Source organism: Epinephelus fuscoguttatus, linkage group LG9 (assembly GCF_011397635.1).
Source record: "Epinephelus fuscoguttatus linkage group LG9, E.fuscoguttatus.final_Chr_v1".
NCBI classification, from domain to species: Eukaryota; Metazoa; Chordata; class Actinopteri; order Perciformes; family Serranidae; genus Epinephelus; species Epinephelus fuscoguttatus.
The window spans coordinates 29702324-29719194 of record NC_064760.1 but is presented as its reverse complement, the minus strand read 5'-3'; the positions used below and the strand labels follow the sequence as shown (position 1 = coordinate 29719194).

Here is a 16871-nt window from a genome sequence, read left to right as displayed (position 1 = left end):
GCTTTGAATAGAGGCCACAAAAATACAATGCATCACATAACGAGAGCAGCACTGAAGAAAAACACAGATAACCTTTAATGTGTATTTACTTGTGGATTCAGTACAGTACATACAGTGTGACTTGTTTGCATGATCACATCATGATGCCACTGTAATTACAAAGACTGTAGATAAAAAGTCAGAGGCTAAAGCAGCACCCATAACTGTCTCTGAGGATGTGACACGCTGTTACTAACAGCTTTGAAATATGTAAACTTCAATCTATTTAATTCATGCTGTGCAGGCTGCTCAGAAAAACACCACAGTGCAAACTTCCCCCCGGCTGTCAGAAGGGAAATTCAAATTGTATATTTTGACATTGGCTGCATTTTAACAATGTGCTACACGAGTAATCTCTTAATCTCTCATAATTATCATCAAATGGAGCAATTTCATGTTGGGTGTGCCATTAAAACCAGAGTGTGACTGACTGCTGCAGACTCTATTTGTTGCCTAGGATTTTGGCGTACTGCAGGGGATTTCCTCGCCACATACATCTTTTTTTTCTCCTTTCCTCTTTTAACTCAAAGATGGCCTGACAGCAGCTGCGCTCACACATACGCAATGAAGTGAGACACTGACAAGAACAGAGACAGCTGTCTTGTACTTTTCTCCTGCCATTATCGAGTACGCAAGTCCAACTGAGCAACATGAAATGAAGTGTTAAGTGACATGTTAATATGGTTAAGTGTGAACGACATGTTTTCTTTTTGTTTATTTAAATGTGTTGATGACTGTTCAGTCATGGTAGGTAGTCACACTACACCTCTACAGTGTGTTTGAATGTAAAGATGCAGAGTGGTTGAAAGAGGTAACAAGATTTACATTTAGGCACGTAACATTAGCTTCTAGCTTCTATCCAATAATCAAAATATTAATTTGAACAAGCTGCTATTATTCTGTTTATATCACCCTTTATTTACACATGGTTAACCTTTATGAACAACAATAACCTATGGGTATTTTTGAGTTTGTTAAGCAGAAGAGGCATTGAATTGGAGTGGGAGTTTCCTGATGCTAAATATTGTAGTTCTCTTTCTGCCTGGCCCATTTCTATTGCCAGTATCAGCACAGTTAATCATTAAACTGCCCTGCCAAACACAAACCAGGGCACCCCACCCAGAACACATACAAAAAAAGGACAGCAAGAGAGCTATCATGATTTACACTTCACATGAACTTGAATTTATACAGCAAAAGTATTTCAGTGTTTTTCAAGAAACATAAAAAAAAGACTTTGTGTGTGTGTAATCATTTTTATTTCGGTCTATATGATACCTTAAAATGACAGTAATCATTGGACAGCCTGCAATCTGAAGGCACTGCTCAACATTTCCAATATGCTGTACATGTGGCGCACCTTTCTACACTGACGTGAACATCTTCATGTTATAATTGACTCTGTAAAAAAAGGAAAGAAAGAAAAAGAAAGACATCCTGATGGACAGGACAATCAGACACGAGAGCAGAAAAATGGCTTTGAAGGCTGGGAGGTCATAGGTCACTTGGTTTGGCTGAGGGGCGGCAGCAGTTTAGGGACACTGACGATAGATACTGGCGTTAACCACTGCAGTTTCACTCTGTGATCAGGCTCGTCTCGTGTTTTTTTTTTTTTTTTTTTTTACTGAAGTCTGTGAACGAAGCTGCAGAGACTTGATGAGTTTAATCCTCCCCTCCGCAGAGTATCAGCAGCGTTTTACGGTAGTCTCCCGAGGTATCGCCCTGAACAATGATGGAGAATAACACACAGAAGGAGCTTGAATTAATGAGAAATACTGTTTTGTCTGCTGACATTTGGTCAACACACAGCTGAAACTGGAGAGCAGAGTATAACACTGTCTGTCTTGCACTGATGTTGAATGAATGTGAGTCATGGGGACAAGCAGAACTGACAAGCCACAAAATCAACCAAAATCAACCAGGGAGTTAAAAGTGGAATTACCCTTTATATCAGCTGACAGTCACAGATAGCCTACATATTCCTATCTTTACAGTCATCATCACAATTATTGAGACTAAATGCTTATAAAGGCCCAGTTCCTCATTTTGGGAACTACAGTCATTTGATTTCTTCCAGTTAGATGAGAAGATTGATACCACTGCCATGTCTGTAGAGTAAATATGAAGCTACAGTCAGCAGCCTGTTAGTTTAGCTTAGCTTAGCTTAGCACAAAGACTGGAAACAAGGGGAAACAGCTAGCCATGTTCTGTATGACAGAGACAAAATACACCAACCAGCACCTCTGCAGCAAGGGGTGGTAACTTTAGAGGTGCTGGTAGGTGTGTAGACATGGAATTTGTCTTCATCCCCTCATCTAAGTCTCAGCAAGAAAGTAAATAAGCATAGAATATCCCCAAATCTTAAACTATTCATCTATCTCTTTAAATATTTTTTAAAGCCTCATTTCCACATAGCTCTGTGTACGTAGGCGAGTCAACCGGAAGTCCATTCATTCCTATCAGACCCTCTGTGACCTGTGACAGGCCATATGCACTGTGCCACAGTCATGAGCCTCGGCTACTGCGCAGCTGCCAAACATCTAGAGCAGTGGTTCCCAACTGGTCCAGCCATGGGGTTCAGTTTCTCCTTATTTATTTGTTCAGGGTCCACAATGTTAAATACATTCAGTGTCATACTTCTCAAGCTAGTTTGCTGTCTCTGTCAAGTAGCTGTTTGTTAGTCACTCACTCTACAGCAGAAAATGGCACTTTACAATAAAAGCTCTGTGCTGGAAATTCACTGTACTTCAAAATAAAGTGTGGTTTTTCAAGAAGTTGACACATTTGCGAGTCATTTGTGGTCCATTCAGAATGGACCCGCGACCCAATTTTGGACTGCAACCCCCAGTTGAGAATCACTGATTTAAAGAATAGGAGTCTGGCCTATTTTTTCCTCATGGCGTGCGCAGTTTTCATCGAAAATAGACAGTGACAATGGTATTTTGATACTCATATTGACATCATACCACCTTTCACTACAGTTTCAATGTCTAGATCACTCACAGACATGAAAAAATAAAAATATTTATTTTTAACCCACATTTCCTGTTTCTGTTTCAAAATAAAAGCCCTCTGACAACCTTTGTGTGGACAGAATTCCTTCATTTGTTAACACAAGGCTGTTTATTGTGAAATTTATGCAGGACTGTGTTGTTGACAATGCAGCCACTTGCATGGCTCCATAAATTAGCGAAAATAGCTGATTTAATCTTTGTGAACACTGCAGAGGTGAGAGCCGCAGCAGTTCAGTGAGAAAGTCGGCACACACTGCTCACACAGGCAACATGGCCCATGTGTAACAGACTGATGAATGCAATACATATTTATACCTTTTTTTTTCTTTTTTTTGGAAGTGGAAAGTTTGACGGCATAGCTAGCTAACATTGGTTTCACGCTTGGAAGACCAAACTCCTTACTTTTTTGTCGCCATGCATTGCGCCATGCACATATTTCACAAGACTGGACAATGACAAACACTTAAAATGAATTTTTCTGCCATTTTTTGGTTGTGTTTTATCAGTTTCATCCATCCATTTAAAATGCATTTCCTTGTGTTGAACACTAGGGTCGTACTTTGTATACTGTACGGAAATATGGACACAAAACAAAACCATGTGGAAATGAGGCGTAAATACATGTGCTTGCTCTGGGATGTCAGTTACGATAACGTTTCTGTAAATTCATGGACATTTCTGATTTATCACATAAATACAAAGACTTGCTGTTAAACAAATTCCTTGAATAGAAATCTCTTGTGCAACTGAAATTAACTTCCTAAAAATATAAACAGAACTACACAACTCAAGAAATTCATGTACAAAAGATAGTAATTTCACTTCACAACACACTTCAGAATAAACAATATATAGCAATCCTTGCTGTTGCATAATCTCATAATATTTCTGGCAAAGCCAATCCAGGGCAGCCTACTTGCTTGTTTTTATTGGTGTCACGGTGATTTCATCTCTAAGTTATTATTGAACTGCTTCTGGGTACTTCCTGTCTCTGCGGCTGTCAGCCAATCACACAGCGGAAATGGAGAGGAAGTTAAGCATGCAAGGGAAATTCCTAAACAGCTGTGCAATAGCCACAGACCCGTAGTCCACCGCAGGAAGCTATAGACTGTCGTACCCCCCAACCCCACCGCAGCAGGAGGATGTGCAACACACACTCACACAGAGCGGGACAAAAGTCAAAAGCGAGACACACGGATGAGATGAGAACACAACAAACCAACCAGGAGTGTTAGTTGACAGAGACTCCGACTTACAATCATAGTTTCTACCTGGATGAATTCATGTAGGGAGGCATCATGTGTTTCCTTAAACTCTTTACGAATGTTGAAAAGGTCGACCTCGCTACGGGACACCATGATGCGGATCAGCGCTCTGTCGTCTGTACCAAGGCCCTGCAATGGAGATAAATATAGATACTCTGTTATACTAACTGCTGCTGCCTGACAACTCTCAGCAGCATTAATACCCAGAAAGTACACAGAAGAAAACTAAATATATTACATGCATCAACAAATATGAACTTATCACTAGAGCTGCAATGATTAGTCAATTAATTATTGGATTGACAGAAAATTAATCAGCAACTATTTTGATAATAACTGTTTCAGTCATTTTTAAAAATATTTATATATATTTTCAGGTCCTCAGATGTGAACATTTGCTGCTTTTTTGGTCTTACATGTTTTAAATATAATTTTATTGGAAATATTTTTGGGTTTGAAAATATGGGTTGGACAAAACAAGACATTTGATAAAGTCCCTGCAAGTTCTGGGATATTGTAACAAGCATTTCTCACTGTTTTCTCAGGTTTTGTGGACCAATGATTAATAAAGAAATAATCAGCGATGAACAAAATCAATAGTTTCCACCCTGCTTATCACTATCTGGCATCCAAGGCTCTGATGGCATGCTGCAGACCTGCTGCTAGAATTATACAACAGCATAAAGTTGCCATATTGAAAGTATTATGAATGAATACCTTCATGGCTTTGTACAGACGGTCTGCAAAATAAGACGGCTGGTTCTTTACACTGCGAACTGCAAAGCAAAGAGAGAGAGCAAGAGAGAGCTGAGGGGGAGTCACAGAAAAGATGTTGTCAGCAGTATACACCGTGATGCACTCAGAAGTAAAATAAGGTCAAAGACAGCAGTTACCTATTGCATAAAAGGAATTTTTGACATCTCCTGACATCTCCTTCTTGATAATCTGTTCAATGTCCTTGTTGGTGCATCTGACAAACTCCTGGAACACTGTGATAAGCAAGGATCAGTTATCATGAGCTGGACTGATTACATTTTGACATTTAGAGAATCACACACATTTAGATTTGTTATTTAGTGATTACTGTGATCCATCTGTTTCGACCTTTACCTCTCCTAAGATGAGGAAAGCTTCTGGTGCACAGAATACTCATGAACTTCATCTCCATTTCATCAGAGTCGGCATTGCACGCGTCGGCAAGTTCCTGATTAAGTTCAGGGGGAACAAACATTTAAACCCATTCTTCAGTTTTATTTTTTGACACAATAAAAATGTTACAGGATACACTAAATCACCTGAGCATCTGCATTTGCTCTTTCCACATCTGCAGGTCCCTCCTCTCTTGCACCCTGAACAGAGTAAAGACAGTTCAACACTCATCTTTGATCTACTAAATATCAGCAGGTTCATCAAGAACATTTTGTTTTGTCTTTGATATGTACCATTAAACCTTGTAAAGGAAGATTGTGCGTGTGATTAAATGGGCTTTTTTTGGTCCTCTTGCTACAGTCAGCAGGCAGACTGCAACTAGTGAGTGGGCGTGGAAACAAAACACAGTCTAAGTTCTCATGGTGATGAACACTACCTGCACGAGAGAAACAAGGATGCGGCAGAAGTGGCCTGATGTGTCTGACTGAATGGCTTCCTCCAAAGACTTCTTATAGGCTGTGATGTAAAAGGTTTGCATGTAAAAGGTTTCCAGAACAACATAATTTATCATTTATTTTATCTTACTTTATTTTATCTTCATCAGACTCACCATTCTGATAAGCTTCGTTCATGGCAAGTATTTCCTCATTGCTCCTGGTGACCAGGATCTCGATCAGAGCGTGTTCATCTGTCCCAGCCCCCTTTTAAGAATTAAGAGCTTTGATCACAATAAGGCAGGGGACTTTCACAAATGCAACAATAACAAAAACCAGACCACGAAAACAAAAACCACACCACACAGCTAGGAAGAGAGTACGTGTGAACCCTGTGCCGTCTCATCTGTACCGACAAAATCCATGTTTTGCAATGCCTGTTCCAATTTCTATGATCTCTATTTGTGTTTCAATGACAGACCTTTCACATACTCTACTGATCGCCTGCTGCATGTGAATAAGTGAGGATGTGTCATGTGAAACATCAGAGCTGCAATAGAGTGATTCACAATGCAGTGCAGGGCTGACCTTTTTAAGCCTAAATAGCACATTAGACAGTTCAGTGCATGTGACCATTCAAGACTTAGAAATGCAGGTGTTTATGTATTTAGTGTTTGTATGGATTTCTTTTTTTACCATATGGCCTCAAATAGGGAACTATTAGATTAAACAAGAGAGAGATAAAACTGTAAACTGTTAACTGTTACTAAATGTACTGAGCTCATCTCAGACTAAAGCATGAGTCAAGTTTGTACTGAAGGCGATTCAGCCAGTGTTTGGAGAGCTTTAAAAAACGTAAATGCAAAGCTATTTGACTTCCAAATTAGATTTTGCGTGATTGCCCTGTCATTCAGGCACCACTGACACCTCTCTTGGCCTGACCTCAAACATCACAGACTTGGAAAATAAACATGTGTATTCATAAAAGGGTAAATTCCTGTCCCATGAGCTTTTCTCTCTATTACACACGTACTGTAAATCAACAAAAAAAATCATTAGGCGATCTGGATCAGCTGTACCTCCATTGCCTTCCTCATCATTTTGGCATCAAACTCTGCAGGAGTCAACATGAGCCCAATGATCAGCCTCTCCAAGTTCTTTGACAGCTCAGACTTCAGGTCCTTCATCAGATCCTGAGGACAGATCAAACACACTGAGTTACGGGAAACAGCCAGTAACCGCTGAGATGTTGAGTTTGACATATCCAGTGGTAGATGTGCATGTGCATCACAAATGAAGATGTAAGACGTGTTTCAGCTGAAGACATCATTGAGGTTTTGGTAAATAATTTCTCTCACCCTTCCCAGTAGGGATTTGAAGGCCTGTCTGATCTCTTGCCTCTGAGCGTTGCTTCTGTGTGTAACAATGTCAATGATTGCATCTTCGTCTGTTCCTGTAAGTAGCAGCAGCAGCAGAGAGCAACATTTGTAAAACTTGTTTTGTAAAAATTGTAGCAATATGAATGTGCTTTTGAGGGTTGCATACCGAATCCCTTCATAGCTTTCCTCAGCGCTTGTGCATCAGCAGCAGGGTCAAAACTGGGTGCGGGGCGGACTGTTGGCCTCAGCTAAAATAGTGGGATGACATGATTAGAAGCGTAAGATTTAGTAATTACAAACACAATGTGCACAATTAAATTAAATTAAATATAATTAAATTAAATTAAAGGGCGGCACGGTGATGTGGTGGTTAGCACTCTCGCCTCACAGCAAGAGGGTTGCCGGTTCGATCCCGGGCGTGGGAGCCCTTCTGTGCGGAGTTTGCATGTTCTCCGCGTGTCAGCGTGGGTTCTCTCTGGGCACTCCGGCTTCCTCCCACAGTCCAAAGACATGCAGATTGGGGACTAGGTTAATTGGTGACTTTAAATTGTCCGTAGGTGTTAATGTGAGCGTGAATGGTTGTTGTCTCTATGTGTCAGCCCTGTGATAGTCTGGTGACCTGTCCAGGGTGTACCCTGCCTCTCGCCCGATGTCAGCTGGGATAGGCTCCAGCCCCCCCGTGACCCTCAAGAGGATGAAGCGGTGAATGAATAATTAAATTAAAGTGTAAGATTAAAGCACAGAACATGCAGAACTCTGCAACATATTCAAAAGAGAGTAGAGTTTGTTGATGGGAGTGTGCCCTCTTGAGGTCAGAGGCCATGACACCACCAACAATGAAAAGGTGGGTAGGCTGAAAAACATCTCAGCTTTAGAGTGTTAGTGAGATGAGCTTTTGTTGTCAACAATGCTGAGATCGTTTTGACATTCACTCCAAGGACAAAGCGAGGCAAACCGTGGTTTGGAGAGCACATTGTTACAAAAATTATTTGTATCTGAATGAACATTCTGATCCCATCCGCGGTTACACAAAGCCTTTGCTGTGCAAACACGGCAGCAATATCAGCACAAGTTCATGGCACTGAAAGACGCAGGTCATTGCAGGGCCAGCAGGTAATTAGGGTACATGCTACTTCCACGCCAAACATGCAGTGACACATCTAAAGTGGGAGCAGATGGGGCCCAAACCTGGACTTTGGTCATGGCACTTAATTCCCACATCTTGTAGGCTATCTGAGCAGCTTCAGGGAAGAACTCTCCAGCTAAGCTGTAATGATCAGTTTGACACAAGACAGCACAGTCAGCAAAGCCAAAAGCTCAAGTGGTGCAGACATTTCTAGAAACAGGGATCTTTTGTGAAATTAACATCATACTGCTGTTTTACTTTGGGACAGTCTTCAATATCAACTTTACCAAGTAGTTCTCTTCACTGTTGCAATGACAACATGCGTCTTCCATCATTAAGTAAACATTTCATGGAGTTATACTCCTGTCAGAAAACGTTAACTTTTGAACAGTGGTGCTCTATCACCCCCCTCTGGTTGTTGCTGTTGCTTGCAGCCACACTGTAACTTACTCATCATCTCCTCCACACAGATTCAGCAGAGTCCTCTTGTAATCTCCTGATGTGTCATCCTGGCAGGTTTGAACACACACAGAATCAGGTTATAGCCTACTTGTACGATCAGCTGATGCTATTTGACTTGAAGTTAAAATCTTATTAGTATTTAACCAACCTTAATCATGTTATAAAGTGACTTCTCATATCTTAAACGGAAACACTCCCGAATGTCCAACATGTCTATTTCAGAGCGAGAGATCATGATCCTGATCAGGGTGTTGTCAGCTGTGCCGAGACCCTGGAAATGAAGGAGAGGACAGGGTTCAGGGTCAGAGTCAGGGTCAGTTAGACTGCAGTCTGCCGCTGAGAAGAAAAACACGTCATCATGAAGGATATGAAGGTATATTTGTCTACAAAAAGTCTGGGACCAGACTGAACGTCTGTTTTTACTGAGAGTATGTTTACCTTCATTGACTTGTAAAGGCGCTTGGCAAAGAACATGGGAACGCTCCTTACACACTGGACTGTGAGAAACACAGAGAAGAAAGCCTGGTGTTCAAGTGACACTTTGACGGCCCCCATATGTCGCAATAAAGCAGTATATTCAGTGTCTTTCTTACCAACAGCCAGCATCAGCCTCTCAAAGTCCCCAGACAGCTCATTCTTTATGCTGTCCTCAATGGACATCTCTGCAATCTTCTCGAATGCATCGAAAACTAAAACAGAAGACAACAGTGTGTAATGTTATTTATCTGATGTTGGCATGTTGATGTTAGCTCACAATGCTGTGCCTCAGTACAACCTCACAGGGCTACTAGCATGGCTGTAGAGTCTTGTTACACAAGGCCTCTTTACTTTTTAACAAATACTGAATCAACATCCACAAACTAGATTTACAGCCTTGCAGTTGTATACCTCGCCAACCAGTCAAGTTGCCATTAAAGTTTACATCCATCTCTGTGCACATGTGTAACCATGGCAGCAGACAATGCCTCCAATATGAATGTTTCTGCAAAAAAGCTACAAATTCTAAAACATGAACGCTTCACACACATCTTCAACCTCACAGCACACAAGATCTGTACAATCAGTACAGGGAACACAAGATTAGTGTCACCAATTCAGTATGTGTCTCCTTCGCTCTTCCTGAGTTATGGTGTTGAGTAATAGCCAGAAAAGTGTTTTTGCAGAACATTATGATGTGACAGTAAGGTTGACCTTTGACCTTTAGGATATAAACTATCATCTCTTTATCATTTTATCTTGTTAGGCATTTGTGTGACATTTTGTCATAATTGGTATATGGATTCTTGAGTTATGGTCAAAAACATGACTTGTGAGATCACAGTGACCTTGATCTTTAATCACTAAATTCTAATCAGTCCCTTGTTGAGACCAAGAAAATTCTCTGAAGGCGTTCTTGAGATACTGCCTTCACAAGAATTAGACGTATATGAATGGACAATCTGAAACCATAATGCCTCCAACATAAAAGCCTTCCAGAGGCATAAAAGTAAACTCTCTTCTTCATTTTAATGACTTCATTTCTGTGATGACCACATAACTTCAAATTAAGTTCTGAATAGCAGGCCTCTGACGGTTTTCGTCGAAAGGACAGTGGCAGAGAAGTGCTAATGATATGAAAATAACTTTTAAAGTACCATTAGCTCTTAAGAGACCTGAAGTCACAGTAGGAATGTGTAGATGCCTCACTGTTGTGTTAATTATCCTGAGAGCCATGCTCACCCATGTTGAGGTGGGTCACACTACGGTTTCCCAGGATCATGATAAATTTGGCCTCGTCAGTCCCCCACTGCTCTTCCCCTGCTGCATACAGTTCCTATGCAGAGGGGACGAAGTGCAGGATGAGATTGTGTTAGAAATAAAAGAACACAACAAATGTTTCAGACAATAAAAATACAGAGAGCTCATCTTCATCAATTATTAATCCCATCATACAGTGCAAATCAATATATCTGGGTTTTTGATGTTAAAAAAAAAATCCACTGATTGGTTAATTTGGTGTGACTGCTTTTTAGCTGTGCTAGCTGCATGGCTAAAAGGATATCAATGTCGGTCAGCTGGTGGGTTGGTTGGCCCACAACTGGAATCAAAACTTAAATATAGATGGACTTCCACTTTTTTTTTTAAAGTGCAGACATAGAGGATGCCACAAATGAGTCCTAAAACCCAGAAATGATTAGCTTTTAGCAGTTAGCAAGGGGTCTGTGGTGAGATGGTCTGTGGTTAACACAAGCTTAAGAGACTTTCACATTTTGTTCTACAGCATAAAATACGTAGGTAAATACCCCACTCGTGACCTTTGAAACTAATATGTGTCTTAAAAAGGCGGTTGCAAACCAGTGGCTAAATGAGACTACAGAATGTCATTATGCCTAGCGTTAGCTTTTTATTTCTGGTGATTGCATTTAGGTTTCTAAATCATGAAACTGGTGTCCATTTGTGAAGATTATCTTGCTGAATAAAATGTGTAAGTATCACAAAAGTTTGTTTGCCACAGAGTTCATTTTTAGCAATTATCCAAAAATCCAATGAAAAAATCCCATGGGCTCTTTGACCAGGGAGCCAGGGCGATGCTAACTTCCATGTCGGCCTACAGAAAAACACTCTATTATTGGTCCCTAGAGGACACAGTTTATTGACTCTGGCAACCCCCTGCATTTTCATTTAGCATCATTATCAGATAAAAAAAAACTGTCTGTCCTGTAAAATTAATGACAATGGCTTAGGTTTAGTGCTAATTAGCTAATGTTAGCATGTTAATTTGCAAAACTAAGATGATTAACACAGTAAACGTAATAGGCTATCTTCTAAACAGCATGTTAGCATTGTCATTGTGACCATGTTAGCATGCTGGTTTTAACATTTTGCTCAGAGCCCTGTCAGAGTACAGCCTTACCCAGCTGCTAGCATGGCTTTAGACTTATAGTCCTGTTGATATATATTTTCATTGACTCAACAATGTCTTGAATAATAAAGGCACAATCTTTTGAAACAATATATCCATATTAAAAGCAAATTATTTAGAAGTATTATTATGTAGAGAAAAGTCTACACACTTAGTAAAAGAATGTACACTTTAAAGATTCTTTAAAGACTTTATAAATGAAGGGCATACGAAGTGAATAAGCCCAATCACTCCGCTCTTCTGTGCCAGTCATAAAAAATTCAGATTCTCACTTGTGCATCCTGCTCCACCAGGTCTGCGTTCACCACTCCTGACTCATCTCTGGTCCCCTGAAACCATCAAACAAATACCATCAGTCAGCAGTTAAAGGTAAGACAGTCACTGTATGGTTGACCGGACCAAACTCCTCAATGAACTGACCTGAAGTAAAACAACCAGCATCTTCTTAAAGTGACCCGACGTGTCCATGATGATATCCTCCTCCATGTCACTGCCATAGGCTGAGGACACAGACATCAGTGTCAAATGCTGAGAAATGCTAAGCCAATAATATGCTGATTTAATGAACATGCCTTACCGTCCTTGTATGCTGCAACCATCTCGTGTATCTGTTTGTTGTTCCGAGATGCCATGACTTCAATAAGGCATCTCTCGTTTGTTCCAGCTCCCTTAAAAAAGGGCATTAAGTTAAATATGAAGCACCTTCTGCTTTATTAGATGTGATTAGAGTCTTATGAAGAGAGAGTAATGAGGTAAATGTCTTACTTTGACTGCATCATGGATTTCTTTGGCATCATGGTAGGCTGGGGTTCTCATCAGACTGACAATGAGACGCTCAAATTTGCCTGTGAGCTCATACTTCAGGTCCTCAATCAGGTCCTGTTAAAACATAATGGACTTCTAAATACTTGTGTTGTAAGTTGTTGTATGGCATGATATTTAAACCAGCTCTTTACAAAAAGTTTTCATTTTAGCAAACAAAAAAGAGATGATATAATGGTATGCATTCTTCTACCTTTCCAAAGTTGCATTTGTACGCTGTAATGACTTCCTGCCTCTGTGCGTTGCTCCTTGAGGTGACCAGGTCCAATATGGCCTCTTTATCACTCCCTGAGGAACACAAAGCAACATTTTCAACAACCTTCATCTCAGTCACAGAAGCTGATCTCTGACTGCGTCACCGTTATTCGGTGAAATTCTTTGTGAGATCTCTCAGCCCACGAGGTGAGAAGATGAAAGATGACCTTTTCCCCTCCGCGGCCAAAAATCATGGAGGAGTGAAGCACTCACCGATGCCTTTCATAGCATTGTAAAGGGCCTCGGCATCAGCGCTGGGATCAAAGTCCGGAGCATCTGTTATTGTACCTCTGAATACCTGTAAGAAAAACAATTCAACTGAATTTTAGAGGTGAGACATTTTTAATATGTTTCAAGAACAAAGTGACGTACAGAGAAATGCAACTTTTTGCACTAGCGTGGGTTTTGTGCGGGTACTCCAGTCTCCTCCCACAGTCCAAAGACATGCAGGTTAATTGGTGACTCTAAATTGGCCGTAGGTGTGAATGTGAGTGTGACTGGTGACATGGATTGCCATGGACATTCATAGTCCCCAGAGGATAAAGCTTAGTGACTTTGATGGACTTTTTCTCTTGTTCCAGCACGAGAGGCTGACATTTCGTTTTTTGCTAAATGTCCTGATAAGTATTTAATGGATTGGCATGAACTTTGTTTTATGTGATTCCTTAACTAAGGGTCAGGAGGTTAGGACACACAGAACACTCTGCTTTGGGTCACAAGTTTGCCCTGCACTTCCCTTATTCTAGCAATGCACTGGCTTGATCCACACTTCCTTGCAGGGTGTGCGTAGTGGACTGTGTAAAAGTGGCAGTGACGGGACACTGGGACAGGAGGTGGAGCAAAGTCTGCCATTACAGCAGCTGACTGCTTGCACCTGTCTCGCCCCCCAGCTGAGCAGAGTAAAGCCTGCTGTCTGTGTATGTGTGTGCGGCCGGTGCGTGTGTGTCAGGGTGGGACAGCGGGTGTGAATGAGCAGCAGGGAGTCAGGTTGCACACAGAGCAGCTCTCTTTGCAGGGGTCTGTCATACAGCAGCTCAAAGTGTCAGAATATACAAACAGACTCCACTGGGCATGTAAAGAAAGGTTAAAGCTCTGCAGAGGGACATTGTTTTACAAAATGGAAGCTCCTGCTCACATTTGAGAATGACCACAGCTCTATCATTTCGGCCCTAAGCTTGTTCACTGTGGGAAATAAGAAAGCTCGGAATCCATTTTAAAAGCTCAAACTGCAGCTGCTGCTGTAGAGATTACTGCTGCATCGAGGCAGCCAGCCAGAATATGCTCCCCACCTTCGTGAGGGGCCACTGCACATGCTCTGATCCTCTGCTTCACTACAACGACCATCACTCTTCGCGACAGCTGGAGAGCTTCACCCACTTAGCAACAGGGCCACAAATACAAGCCCCTAGCAACAGGCCTTTGACTAAACTAATCATATTCTTGTGATGGGTCTTATGTGGGAGAGTCCTAATGTGGATTTAATGTTAGGAGCTACATTTCTAACCCTTCCTTCCTCTTTGCTTGTTGCTTCCTCTGTTCCCAAAGCCACAGCTGTGCCGAGTTTGATTAAGAGCAAGTGACCTCAGGAAAGGTCAGGATGACAGGACACAGACTCGCATCTTGAACAATAAATTTGTAAGACAAAGCCTTTGCCTTTGCCTTTGGAGAGAAGCTGTCAGGTGTGTCTATCAGCTGTGCAGACGCCACAGGAAGCAATGACACCCTACACTGCTGCCTTTATGATGGCGAGGAATCACATGGTGGTGGGTGGCAGAAAATGACCTCACTCTATCCACACCTCATTCAATGGGCACAAAACCACCCATGTTCCACAGACATGAGATCTGCTCAGCAGCTTGATACGATCCAAATCAAACTTACATAATGCAAGATGAGAGAGATCCCGTCCACTTACCATGGCTGTATTTGGTCTTCTGTGTTAACACTGCGCAGGAATCAATAGTTACAAGCCTAAAGGGGGAGAGGGAGAGAGAGATATGCTGATGTTTGGCTTTATAGCAGCATTGCAAAACATCCTGTCCTGGTGAGGGTGTCATTCCCCTCCAGTTTGCGGGAAATTGTGTTGCAAAGGCATAATATGCATGATGACCCTGTCTTTTCCCTGAGTAAATCTAATCAGGCTGTCTGTTCAGAGTGCTGCCTGATTAAAACTGATCACAGTCTGTGGTAATTATTAGAGAAAAAGCCCAAGAAACAGAACAGTTTCCATCAGACTTGACCTCACATACACCTAAAATGAGTTGCTGGCGGATGGAATTTGCATTAAATGAATTGGCAGGAAAAGTATTTAGTCACATTTTCTGGGCTGCCATACTCTAACATATAATGCAGCCATTCAGTAAAGCATATGGAGACCCAGCTGCTGTGGAGAGACTGCTACTGCTAACTTTTTCTGACTGATTATATTTTTAAATGTGGAAACACAGTGCAGAATTATAATCACTTTTTACCAAAAAAGATCAAATTGAAGATGGAAAAATTGTTTGACAAATTTAGCTTATATCCATCCATCTTTTTTACAGAGGCTTTTAGTGCTGTACTGTTTGCTTAAGACAGAAGTCAAGCTCTCCCAAAATAGCATGCACATTTTAACCTAGCGTCAGAATGAAGGTCTGGGGGGAGTGGGCCTCTATATATGCAGAGCCACACCCTTCTCTGTACCCCATGCTATAGAATAAACTCTATAGCCTCTAAGCTTTCTATAAACTTTTTTTTTTTTTACTTTAGACTTTGCTCTGTAACAAAACAATGCTGTTATAGTTGTAAAATATATCACCTTTATATCCACTAATTCAATTCTTCCAGGGGTATCCTGCTGCCTACTGCAATTCATTGGCACATGTAATAATGACGCATCAGCAAACTTCTCCAGAAGCACTTTCGCTTCGGACTGAAGAGGTCTCCACATAATTATGATTATGGCTTACCTTCTGTGTGCAGGCAGTATCCGGTGAGAGTGGTCCTGCTGTCTCTGCTCTGTCCCCGCTAACCCCAGTCTGACTGTCTGTCTCCTCCGGTCAGACTCAGGCAGTCCCGTTACGTGTCCTCTGTGACGCAACGACTGCGGCGCTCTCTCGCGCAGCCTCTTGTGTGTGTGTGTGAGGCAGAGTGTGGCAGGGCAATGTCTTACAGTAAACGGTATACTATTAAAAACGTATGGGACCGAACATCCACTCCTAAGTGAATCATTACGCACAGAGCGTGCCCAGTTTTACGCATGTACATGTACATGTTTTACGCATGTACCTCTCCATTTAAAAGCAGTTTAATTAAATACGTAAAGACAAGTTTCTGCTTTAAACTCGATTGTCAGACCTTCTGATCTTTGTCACATGACTGACAGTTCAAATGTGATTTGAACAGAGGGGAGGTTGCTGGCGTTGGTGTGAGAACTTGCCTGCTCTATTTCTGTCCTATCAGGCCTCTCTTCCAGTAAGAGTGGGAGAGACAGCAGCATAGTAAGGGGGGCAGAGGAGAGTACGGGGCCATGTCAGCACTGTGGACTACAGAGAGAAACATGATAATGAAACAAATAACTCATAGTTTCCCAGAAGCTCAAGCAGTGGTGCTATGATGGGAAGCACAGACACTGATACAAACATGATTTAAAGCCCACAGATTCATGCCTTATATGTATGTGTGTGTGTGTGTGTGTGTGTGTGTGTGTGTGTGTAGCTCCTGTGATGTTCATGCAGGGTTTTGATGCATTAATACCTGATGATAGTGTATGGAATTTGGTGGCAGAAGAGGTGATGAGAGAGGAGAGGTCATGCCAGTGCCACACATAGCAGAAGCATTACTCAGTATATTTCAGCCTTACTGGAAACCAGCCTCAGTGTCATTGACTTTGTGGTTACTATCAGTGTTTCCCTGACATCACCTGACCTCAGCGTACTGTGTAAACATAAAGGACACTTTTTAATCATGCCTCTATTTGAATGGGTCAGTCTATTGAAGGACAATGGTTGTTTCTGACTCCCTCATTCTTATGTCACATTATCCC

At 41.5% G+C, this 16871-nt stretch overlaps 1 protein-coding gene across 2 annotated transcripts; it reads right to left on the bottom strand.

Moving 5' to 3' along the window:
* Positions 1-52: 52 nt before the first annotated feature.
* anxa6 (annexin A6) lies at positions 53-16145 on the bottom strand. Of its 2 annotated transcripts, none has more exons than XM_049586653.1 (25): positions 15796-16145; positions 14763-14818; positions 13061-13145; positions 12786-12880; positions 12536-12649; positions 12348-12438; positions 12191-12270; positions 12043-12099; positions 10588-10681; positions 9462-9557; positions 9307-9365; positions 9017-9139; positions 8857-8915; positions 8469-8547; positions 7447-7528; positions 7260-7354; positions 6981-7094; positions 6078-6168; positions 5904-5983; positions 5614-5667; positions 5429-5522; positions 5212-5307; positions 5036-5094; positions 4310-4447; positions 53-1761 (listed from the first exon to the last, which is right to left on the bottom strand). In XM_049586653.1, the coding sequence occupies exons 2-25, from the start codon at positions 14763-14765 to the stop codon at positions 1702-1704; spliced, it is 1998 nt and encodes a 665-aa protein (XP_049442610.1). In that variant the 5' UTR covers positions 14766-14818; positions 15796-16145; the 3' UTR covers positions 53-1701. The 2 variants fall into 2 exon arrangements, with proteins under 2 accessions (XP_049442610.1, XP_049442611.1); XM_049586654.1 differs by having other exon boundaries at positions 4325-4447; positions 15796-16137.
* Positions 16146-16871: the final 726 nt, after the last annotated feature.

Excerpts from the sequence above, each read along its gene's own strand:
- anxa6 (XM_049586653.1), bottom strand. Across the intron at positions 12,650-12,785 it reads ACAAATGCAACTTTGGAAAG|GACCTGATTGAGGACCTGAA; the intron begins GTAGAAGAATGC and ends ATGTTTTAACAG. Across the intron at positions 12,439-12,535 it reads AAATCCATGATGCAGTCAAA|GGAGCTGGAACAAACGAGAG; the intron begins GTAAGACATTTA and ends CCCTTTTTTAAG.